This window comes from Hydra vulgaris, chromosome 09 (assembly GCF_038396675.1).
Source record: "Hydra vulgaris chromosome 09, alternate assembly HydraT2T_AEP".
NCBI lineage: Eukaryota > Metazoa > Cnidaria > Hydrozoa > Anthoathecata > Hydridae > Hydra > Hydra vulgaris.
Window position 1 is genome coordinate 48,893,912 of NC_088928.1, and position 12,441 is coordinate 48,906,352.

General features: G+C 27.1%; 1 protein-coding gene across 1 annotated transcript; it reads right to left on the reverse strand.

Annotated features, from left to right (window-relative positions):
• Positions 1 to 7,106: 7,106 nt before the first annotated feature.
• On the reverse strand, positions 7,107 to 11,452 carry LOC136084953 (uncharacterized). The gene is made up of 7 exons (XM_065806355.1): positions 11,409 to 11,452; positions 10,645 to 10,741; positions 10,414 to 10,523; positions 8,270 to 8,471; positions 8,004 to 8,160; positions 7,576 to 7,700; positions 7,107 to 7,462 (listed from the first exon to the last, which is right to left on the reverse strand). The coding sequence occupies exons 1-7, from the start codon at positions 11,450 to 11,452 to the stop codon at positions 7,166 to 7,168; spliced, it is 1,032 nt and encodes a 343-aa protein (XP_065662427.1). The 3' UTR covers positions 7,107 to 7,165.
• Between the last annotated feature and the right edge of the window lie 989 nt (positions 11,453 to 12,441).

Sequence of the window (12,441 nt, forward strand, 5' to 3'; positions counted from 1 at the left end):
TTTGTATAATTTATGATAATTATTTTGCATTCAAATATTTCAGCTGATCGTGGAAATATGTTTTGCTAATATATTTTTCTCTTTTTTGATGAAATATCAAGCCACAAGCAAAAGAAACATAAATAATGACTGTTTAATCAGATGGTTTTGTAAATGTCTAAATACTTGTCGCTAAGAATGTTCGTTCGTCATCAAAAATCGAAAAAAAACACAAAAACTGACAGTTCTATTCGTGCTTGGTTCTGTAGCTAGTTGGCAATTAGTTTTGATTTGAATATGTTTTATGCTAGTGTTACACGTAAAGTAGAGGTGCTTCGTGAACGCGTGGATGAGTTTTGATCCCGTTTTGGATTATTCTTAAGTCAGCAATTCCAAATATATTCATGTTATATTTGAAGATCCGTTTATGGTATCTAAATCAAAAACGAGTCAGAGAAAGGTTAAGGAAAAAGTCAATTTAATTGAGAAAAATGATGTTGAGGAGGGAGAAATATCGAGCGATGATAATTTTGTAAACAACGACGAGGACGACGTTTCTATTGACCAAGCAAACGATGGACGAAAAGGTATACCAAAACTGAAATGGGTAAAATAGTCAACAAAGCGGTGATGGTATGCATCAATTTTTATTATTATTACTTTCTATTTTTTATTTTACACGATTTTTTACACTTTATTCTTTTTTTGGCGCGAGTTTTGCTTTTGGTATTAATAATAATGGTGTCAATCGCATCGAAAGCTTTCTCCTGATCACGGAGAGTTTATTGAAAATTGGCATTTTTAATTTTTACTAGAAGTTAAAAATGGAAAGTTTAAGTTTTTTAACGTCAAAAAATCTTTCGTGAGTTGATTAATGTCTTCCGTAATAAAAATTTAAACGATTTTCAAATTATAATGGGAGGAGATTTTAACGAAACTATGTCTGAAATTGACAGATACCCAGATACCTTTATCAAAATTATTCCAGTTCTATTAACACGTTAAAAACCTTGTTAAATCTTTTGCAAATAGAAGATACATGGAGAATATACGTTTGCTGCATCAAACATAGTGTCCCATTCTCAACTTGATCGCTTTTACATAAGTAAAATAGTTAGACAAAAAGTAACAACATTTTTGGAACCAACAGTTCTAACAGATCATTACAATGCCCAAATTGTAATATTAAAAATAATTGGTTTTAAATTTGGACAGGGATGTTGGATTTTGAACAATAAACTCCTATTAAATGATGAATTTAATAAAATAGTAAAAGAAACGTGGCGAGAATGGGAAAACCAAAAATCTAACTTTACTAACATAAAAGATTGGTGGGAATGTGGAAAAGAAAAAGTTAAAAAAATCGCGCAGCGCTTTGGAAAAAAACAAAATCAAATAAAAAAGAAAAACGAGTTTAAACTTTTAAAATCTTTAAGAAACGTCTCTTAAAAAAATGCATTCGAATAAAAGCATGAAAATAATATACAGAGAGATAAAAAGAAAATTAGAAAATTTAGAAAAAGAAAAAGCAGAAGGGGCGGCCATAAGGGTGAGAATCCAGTGGAGACTGGAAGGGGAAAAATGCTCTAAATATTTCTTTGGTTTTGAGAAACAAAAACTTTCTAAACAGTTTGTTTCGGAAGTTCATATTAAAAGAGGCGAAACAATTACTAAGCCGGAAGAGATTCTTTTAGAATTTAAAAATTTTTATGAAAAACTCTATAAATTGAAAATAAATGATAGCGATTCTCAAGAATTTTTATTAAGCAATGCTAAATTTAAAAAAAGACAGCGCCCGAAAATTCTCTTTTGACAAAAAAAATTTCAGAGTCAGAAATTAAAACTACTTTGTCTCAAATGAAAAATAATAAATCGCCTGGGTCAGATGGTCTAATATTATAAAAATTTTTATAAAATTAGTATTAATAGTAGAATATTATAAAAAATTTTTTGACCTGAAAAGTAAAGATCTTACAGCAGCACTAAATAACGCATTAAGCACAGCCGAATTGACTTCTTCACAAAAAGGAGCGTTAATTACATGCATTTTTAAAAAAGGAGACAAAAACGATATTAGAAATTGGAGACCAATATCACAGACTAATGTTGATTATAAAATACTAACAAAAACAATTGCCAACAGACTGGTCAATATATTACCGAATATAATAAATAGCAATCAAACGGCGTGCATTAAAAATAGAACTATGAACAACAACTAAAGTTATACTAGAGACATAATAAGCTTTGCTAATACAGAAAATTTAGATGAATGCAATCTCTCCATAGATCAGGTGAAAGCTTTCGACCGAGTTGACAGATCTTTTCTATTTAAAAGTCTTGAACATTTTGGTTTTGATAAGATTTTTGTAAATCAGATAAAAACAATTTATTATAAAATAAACGCTAAAGTAAAAATAAACAAAATATTAATAACTTTCGCAAGTTATTAATATTTTGAGAGGAGTAAGGCAAGGTTGCCCCTTATCCATGATTTTATACATCATTCAAGCAGAAATATTTTCAACATATATAAAACAAAACAAAAATATAAAAGGAACTATAGTCAAAAAAGAAACAAAAATTCAACAATATGCCGACGATACTAACATTTATTTATGCGGTGATATTTCTATTATAAATATAGGTAAAGCCCTGAACCTTAATTACAGAGCGACAAGTACTATAATTGATTTAGCAAAATGTCAGGGAATTTGGTTCGGAAGAAATAGATTCGCAAAAAGAAACGTTTTCTAGACTTTACCTGGGACAAAAAATCATTCAAAAGTCTCGGTGTACTTTTTTGCAACACGAGAAAGTTCACTTGAATGAATTGGAAAGAACGCTTTATTAAAATGGAGAGCACTTTAAAGAAATGGGAAAAATATAAATTATCCCTAAAAGGCAAAAAACTAATAGTTAATACAATTGTAACAGTTTATTTTATTGTATAACAATAATTTTATTGTTATACAATAAAATAAACTGTTAAAATACTTTTACAAATATATAAATATAGCAGACTAATAATATAAACTAGGTTTCCGAAAGATGATCACAAGGATCTTGTCATCGGGACCTTATAAAATATAATAAAATATATAATTTTTTACATCTTTTTTAATATTTTTTTATTTACAATAATTGTGAAGTGCAAGGTATTATGAAGAATACATATATATTATTCTTTTACACTGTAAATAATATAAACTAGCAAAATATTGTAAACACTATAAAATACAAAACGTGAGAAAGAAATAAGAAAAAAAGAAAAAAAAAGTTCACAAGTTAAGTTGAAATAACAAGAATCTAAATTTTTTCAAGTGATTAGTAATTTTGTAAAATGTTATCTTGAGAAAGAATAAAATTTTTTGCTTTGTTTTCAAAAAGATTTAAAAAGATATTATAAGAGCACTCCCAAAAAATTGGATAAACAAAATATTAAACGAAGGACAAAAGTATGATTTTAAAAAAGCGCCTTTTTATATTTTGAAGAAAAAAGAAAAGTATGAGTACAAAAGACTCACAGTCTCAACACTTTATAAAATTCAAAACAAAACAAAAAAATTGTAGCTTATAAAGTATAATCTTTGGGCATCTAAAGATTGCCAAAGTATGCAAACAGTAAAAACGAATGGAAATTTTTTTTTCTAAATATTAACAAAAGAAACACAAATAACAAAGCAAGCGAAATATTTTTTAAAATTGCGCATTTTTTATTACCAACCAATGAAAATAATCTCATTAGAAAATTAGGAAATGACAAATTATGTCCGCAGTGCAAGTCTGAAAACGGAACCATATACCATATGATGTATAAATGCGAATAGGTGCAGCCTTTAATTTTGTTTTTATTAGATGTTTTGGATCAAATATATCCAACGGAATATCCTCATTTTAATACTTTGCAATTTATTTTATTTAAATATGGGGCAAACGCAGCCAACAAAGAGTTTAGCTATATTTTATTGGAAACTCTTGTGGTAGAAATATATTTTAATCGAATGAAAAGTTTTTTTGAGAAAAAATGTTTTAGTGTAAAGTTTTTGCTTAAAAAGTTTGCAAATGCAAAGTCAAACGGTTGCTTATAAACGAAAGATTAATAATAATTAACCAAAACGAGCAAAACAAATATAAATACGAATTAAGAAATATTTTTAAGAAAGGAGTTTTAAATCTAGTCGCTGATATACATAACTATTTTGAATAACTTTTTTCTTTTTTAATATTTATTTTTGTTTTTTGAATTTGTTTTTTCTCTTAGGGATTTCTATAACTATTATATTTTTATTTATTATAAAAAAAAAAAAAACAACCTTTTTTAATGAGCCATAAAATTAAAAACAAATTAATAACAGAATAAAATTTTAAACTAATCGCTAACACACGGAACTAAAATAGTCACGAATCTAAAATAGTTCCGATAGAATTTTAATTTTTGTTTTTCTTCTCTTTCTTATTTTCTTTTTATAATATATGAGGAAGTGTTTTTTTTGTTTTAGTCCATAAAGGACATCTTTGTAAACCGTTTTTTATTTGTGTTTTTCGTTTTATTTTTTACGTTACTTTGTAAAAATATGAGGGCGTCAGTAGGGCAATTAGCCAGATGACGTAACAAAATGCAATACAGTTCCATTCGTCATCAAAATTGCGAAAATATATATGTAAAAATACATATATACAACTATACTTGCGTAGAAATTTATTATATGTTGTTTTTATAGGTATATATTTAACATGAAACAAATAAATTCAACTTCGATAAAAGGTAAATGTAAAGTTGTGCAAACGTAAAATATAACGTTGAATCAACTTAAAATGCAATGATTTGCTAACGTAAAATACAACGTTGAATCAACGTAAAACATTATGCAATGCCGACTTAACATACAATTTTGAACCAAATTTGTTTTTTGGTTGTTGACGACGTCGCCTTTGTAACCAAAATGATATAAAAAAACATTGGCGGTCGATGTTGGGCCAACGCAACGCACAACATTGTTCTAACGCTTTATAAACGTATGTGTGCCAGCTAGGATGTGATGTGTTTTTTTTAATGTTATCATTTCATAAATCCATTGCTTTTGCAATATAGAAAAACAAACTTGACAGTTATTAAAGTTCATTTATAAATTTTTGATAATTTATTAAATTGTTTTTAAAAACATTTTTTACGTATTTTTTTATATTATTTATTAATTGTTATAAAAATTTGTTCATTTTTTTCATATATTTCCTTACTTTATGGATAATAATTCTTCGAAAGTTACTATGGAGTTTTCGGAAACGCAGGAGGGTCATAAATAAAAAAAAACTTTAAATTTTTTAACAGAGTTACTTACGTTTTATGAACATGTTATCCAATTAATTAATTTAGTCTGCATTTGCAACACATTTGAGGAAAGAAAAACTTTCTTTTGTACCAAAAATCTTTATTAAAACTAAAACTCCTTGAAAATCAATAAACAGGAACAAGGTCAAAGAAACCAATAAGCTTCCACCTTCTGTTTATTATTAGAATATTAAATTGTATAAAAAGTATAGATTTTTATTAGTTAACTTTAAGCTAATCTGCATCAACCTTTTTTACCATTTTCTCAAACGTACTGAAATAAATAATAAGTATAAGTAATAAATGGTAGGTTTGAAACTGACCTACAATGATCCGTAAAATGGATCACTCCTTTATTTAATTAATAAAGGAGTGATCCATTGTACATAGGAATGATTTTCCAAAGGTGAGCCTAATAGATTATGTCTTTTATTTTAACTATAATCAATACAATTAATGTTGATCTACAATCAAATATATTATACAAAAAATAGTAATGATACTTTTTAAAATTGGCATGAAGTGAATTTACTACTTATAGTTTTAACTTATAACAATAAACATTTGTTTCATAGGAGTAGAGTTTTACTTTTCCCAGATGGGATTCAAACTGTTTGGTGGCAGTTGAAAACCTATAATAAGATAAAACAAGATTTTTCAATAGACATAAACGCAATTTATTTTTTCAAGTAAAATGTTTTCATACGTAAGGAGGGACGCATTACAAACTCATCAATCAAAGGACCAAGATCAAGAGTTGTGTCAATACTGCAATGGCAATTCAATCGCTCTTGAGACATCGTAGAACGCAAATAGGTGTTAAGTCTACAAAGACAAGAAAAAGAGCGCTTACACGCTTAAAAATAGTGTTGAGCCGTAGGCTACATTATGTCGCGTAGAATACAACATTGAGTGTCGATGCCGGCTACACCAACACTATGTGGCTTTAAAAGCCACACTCAGTGTTGCATTTGTAAGGCCACATAAAATGTAGACTTAAAAGCCACACTTTGTGGCCTTTAATTCGACACTTTAGTAGAAATTTTTGCGACAAAATTGTTGCATTTAATCAATGGCTATATATTTACGCTCTTTTTGCGCGACAAAACTGATATAAAAAACCTCAACATTAGTGTTGCGCTAAATGCAACACTATAAATTATACACTAATCTGTGTTTTTCTAGGCGTTATAAATAATTTGATTTTTTTAAAGTATATTTATGCGTGATTTATTCCGTCCATTCAAGTCTTCACGTAGTATGAATATAACCGGGCGCAATTAAATAATTCAAATAAATTAAGTTATTTGTATTAAAAAAAAAGTCATACTAAATTACAAGTGTACATCAATTTGGCTTACAAGAAAAACGGAATAATACCACAATAAAATAATAAAAACTAAAATAGAAATTTTAATTTAATTCCGAGATATAGTATTTCTTTTAAAAAAAACTCAGTTCAAACTTAAACTCAATACAGTGAATATTAATGTAAGAAGAAGATGTAAAACCTTTATATGCAAAAGCGAAGTTTAAACTTTGAAAAATAGATATCGCCGTCAGAGAAGAACCAAGAAGCCGTATGTCAACATTTTATGTTTTTTTTGTCTATTATCAATAAATATTTAGGAGTGTGTGTTCCATAAATATATCACAAAAATAAAATTTTAGGAAATATTTAAATAATTAGTCTAACTTTCTGGCAGAAAGTCTTTGCGAATTAAAATTTAAAAATTTATTTTCTTGGAAACACAAAAATTAGACATACGGCCCCTTGGTTCTCGGCTGACAATATAACAAAAATAAAGGAGAAAGTGTTAAAAATACTTTAAAAAAACATTGTTTAATTTAATGTTAAACTTTTGGTAATACTTTCTTTAAAAAAGAATTGACAATAATTCCTTTGCTGCTTATTCCAAGCAAGCTTCCCAGAAATCCATATACACAAATAAGTTCATGAGGAAAATTGACATTAAATACATAAGAGGCTAGCAGCAACTCAAAAGCAAAACTTATACTCGGTATGGCTTCCAACCGTATAGCTGTGTTATCGACTTTAATAAATAGACTGCCGCAACACTTTAATAAAATTGGTTGAAAAACTTTCTCTTTCTTCAATAACTCAAGGGAGCTTTCAAGACTGAGGTGCACCTAAATGTATAAGTAAAATTTTAAAAATGCAGAAAATACAAAGCTCAAAAAATTAATACTTTTTGATTATAAACCAAATTTAATTAAAAAAATAATGTATAGAAAAAACCTACATCCATTTCTCTATAAAATAAAGCTAGAATTGCATCAGGATCCATTCTCGGATGCTTCTTGCCCTTCTGTGGAGGTGCTTTCAGAAGAAAAGGGAGCGCCTTAAAGGTAAGCAAAGTTGTATCTTCTAAATAAAAATATAAATAATTCAGGGAACAACTCGTATATACTTATAAATTTTTATAGGTAGACAGATTTAAAAAAAAGCTTCTTTTGGATTAGATGGGCATATTAAACTAGGAAATAATAAATGAAACAGGAAGGGAAAAGGAAACTCCACACTTTTGCAGATTGACACAGAGTCATGTTGCAGCAGCTTAGTACTTATGCAGATTGAAAATTATGCTGTAAAAATTCGCATTTAAACTATGAAGTTCTTATTGATTCATTCTCCCCACTTAGAGTAGTAGACATATATATATATATATACCTTCATTATATTCGTCTTCTGATAAAGTATTTTTGAACATATTTGTCATTGACAAATCTCTTGCTAGTAACAAAATATTTTGTTTGCACGTGTTAAAGCTATCATGCAATGTAATATTACTTGATGCCTCTTCAATGGAATGAAACTCTTGTATAATCTATGAAATGCAAAAAAAATAAAAATTATTCTTATTAACTAATCTAGCTTAATTTATAAAGTAAACAAGATTTACAAATGAACTGCAAAAAGTTAAAAATAACACTCACAGCATCATTCATATCAATGAATCTTGGAAACCGTCTTATAATTGAGGTTATTGATAAGTTGCTTGTTTCCTGAATCCATGCTCTTCTTACCACTCTTGTATCAGCCATCATTTTTAGTAAACTCTCTTTGTTTGAAGTTGTTGGTTGAAGTTCTCGCAACGTTTGTTCAACTTTCTCTGACGAATTTAATTGAACATCATCTCTGACAGAAAGTACATTGATTATATAAAAAAAAAACTTTTGCTTTATGCATAAATAGTATAATTTAATTAATAAAAGTTATATGGTACAGGCCTTCCCAGGAGAGGCGTGCGGTCGCACGCCTTGAGTGAACACGGATATTTTTTTTTTTTTGGATAACTCGGCCACGCTTTTTTACCAAATATTAAAAACGCATTTTTAAAAAGGCGCTGAAAAAATCAAATTAAATTCGTTGTATTATTTTGTAATTTTATTAATAATTTATTCTTTTCATTAATAAGGAAATAATAACATAAAAATAAAATATATATATTTTTTTTGAATTTTTTTTTCTTATAACAAAATTTTTTTTTTTTTATTTTACATATTTTTTTTTCTAATTTTAAATTTTTTCGCATAAGTATGTCTTTTTACAAAAAATAACTTCTAAGTTCTATAAGAATTATTATCTACAAGGTTCTAAATAATGATATGAACGATTAGCTCACTCGGTTATGACATTACACAGCGCCGCGGAGACCCGGGTTCGCATCCCGCGTCGGCAGAGCACATTTTTCAAAATAAATTAAAAAAGTTTTCGGTCACATTTTCTGTTTATTTTTTCGACTTGTCTCAAATATCGTTGCTGAAAAAATCAACACCTAAAAATATATTATAAATAATTATAATATAAATAAATAAAAAATAAATATAAACAAATAAATTTTTTTTTAATGTTTACTAGACATAAAAAAAAAAATTGTAACAAGAAAAAAAAAATTTTTTTAAATAAGTATAAATATATATATATATATATATATATATATATATATATATATATCTATATATATATATATATATATATATATATATATATATATATATATATATTTCATTTTTATGTTCATATTTTTATATTAATAATAGGAATAAATTATGAATAAAAATAATAAAATAATAAGACAATTTAGTTAGGTTTTTTCAGCGCCTTTTTAAAAATGCGTCATTAATATATGCTAAAAAACCGTGGCCAAACTCTCAAAAAATATATATAAATGCGTGGTCACTCAAAGCGACCGACCGCACGCCTCTCCTGGGAAGGCCTGTGGTAAATAATAACAATATTAAAAAATTTTAACAAATGAAGTATATATAATTAATAAACATTTTTTATTATTTATAATATACAAAAATGATGTATAATAGTAAACTATTTCATGGGTGACAGGAACAATGTTGCAAAATTTTGATTGTCGCAAAGTTTTTCTGTCGTAAATTTGTTTGTCGAAAATATAAAAAAGGAATAGTGTCGCAAATTGTTGCATTATTGATTGTCGAATAACAGAATAAGGAATAATCTCGCAAATAAATTTGATGAATAGTTTTGAAAATAAAAAAAGGAATAATGTTGCCAAGGAGTTTAATAAATAGTGTCGAAAGCAAAAAAAGGTCTTTGTTTTTTCTTTTTTTCCTGTAAAAGCCGTATGCTATAACCATAAGCAAAACAAGTAAGCACTTGCTGAAATTAACTATTTGCAACACTATTGCCACACTATTCCCTTTTGTTTTGTTTTCGACACTATTCATTAAATTCATTTGCAACACCATTCCTTTTTTTTCTCTCGACACTATTTATTAAATTCATTTGCGACACTATTCCTTTTTTTTTTGCAACATTAGGCTTTTTTAATTTATTGGACACTATTCTGAAGTTCATTTTTCGACACTATTCTTGTCACCCTATTTTATTATTAATGAATTAATTTATTTTGTAACTACTATTATATTCACTAACTCACTGAAATAAGTCAATACTTTTAGAATTGCAATATTGCTTTGAATTTTATAAAAACTTTAATCAATTCAACATTTTTATCAACTGACAAAATAAAAAAAAATGTATAGGCGTACAAGTAGTAATTGAAATATATAAAAATTGCTTTTTCTTATATATAAAAAAATACTTTTTCTTTGAATGACTCCACAATGTTTCTATATTGTCGCAATGGGATCTTCTTTGTCTAATGAACATTTCCAAAAAACCTGTATGTGCTTTAGCATCATAAAAATGTTCCTATGGAATCAAATAAAAACATTATTCTAATATGTTTGTTGATTTTGCAAAACATTCGGTTGAGTAAGTGATGATATAAAATAATATTTTATTTAAAAATGACAAAAAAATTTCAACTTACAAAACTAGATGATGTTGCATTGTCACGAAGTATAGGGAAAGCAGTGATAAGTGCTTGACACAGTTGCAGTTTTTCTTCTTTAGATGGTCTGTCAGTCCTAAAGTATATAGTATACAGTAATACTATAAAAAAATTCAGATCATAGTTTTTTAAAAATAGTCTTTGGAAATGCTTTTATTTTTTGTTTGGGTGATGTAATATATAACAAGAATATATACTTAAATTTGTATGTAAGGAATATTTTAGATATCCTAAAAAACACAGTTCAAAAAAGTATTTGGAATTCTAAAAATATCCAGAAAAAAAAACAAACAAACAAACAAACTGTTTATTTTTATATATTTCATTTATATATTTCTCATAATTTTTATATATATACTTTACTTTTCTCTTTTTATTTTATATCATCTTTTTGTTTAATCTCATTCATTTATTATCTCATCAGTTCATTATCTCTTATGTCACTTCATTCACACTTTCCTTTTTTGTGTGTTATTTGACTTTTTTTTTAAAGTTCAACGTTAACAACATTATTTAACAATGTTATTTACATTTATGTTAACGACATTATTTAAATTATGTTAACTTAACAGATTACCAGTTATGTTAACACAATTATTTTAGTTAAGTTAACAACATTATTATGAAGTTATAAAAATTATAACATATAATAACATTAATTGTATAAAACAATAATATTAGTCTAATTAAATAAAGTCACATAAGTTAAACTAACTCATATGGTACATTACCGAAGATCTTACCTAACTTTTGACAACTGAAAATTGATCTTTTCCTCGCTTAACATATTTAATACGATATTGCTAAAGTATTACAAATTAAATATTTCTTTATGAAAAAGTTAACTATGTATGTGTTTAAAATTAACATGCAACATTAAAAGTTACTCTTAAATTTTCAGTAAAATTCTAAAAGGCTCATAAAAAAAAACATGTCGCTAAAAACATGATTCTAACCTCTTTTCCGAATAGTTCAATATGAGAATCCAAGAAAGTGCAACATAATGTGTGGCTTTTTTTACGCCTGTAATCAAGTTTTATTTCATAATTACAAGTGTGTCTTGAAAGCGCACAAGTGTAGCCTTGAAGTCCACAATTTGTGTAGCCAAGAAGACGCTACACTAAGTGTCGTGTTTTTTGTCCACACTATTTTTAAGCGTGTACACGTGCATGAGACAATACTAATACATGACAGGCATAAATAGTAAAATCTTCACTAGCTTCACAACTCGGGAATCAGTGGATTTAATTGAGAAAGGATACCATCGTGGTCTACTAGCATACTCAAAACTAAATCAAAAATGTTTAGTTAAATTTTCTTGAATTTGGCATGATCCACAAATACATCGGGATGCAGTTTTAGGTTTTCATAATCTTCAAAATCATCTTTGTAAAAAGCCTCAACGAATCCTACATCCAAGCACTGACCGTTGATAAACTTTTTGACATTTACTAAATGCTCAATGATCTCTGTCGGTTCGAATCGGGTTGTAAATCCGTTATAAAACAATTCAGAATTTCACAGTAAAGCTGCCGGTAGTGATCCTCTGGAGTCATAGCAAGTTATGGAACTCCACTTTCTGTACAAATTAACAGAGAATGTCAGGCAGCAAAAAGGTTTTCTCCGTAAAATTTACGTTTTCCGTATTTCATTTTTTCCGTTCAAATTAACAGAAAAACTGTTAATTTAGCAAATAAATTTAAAAATAAATATATAAAATTTATATGTTGTTACAAAAATGTAGTTCGACTATTAAGAAACTACTCGTATTTTAAA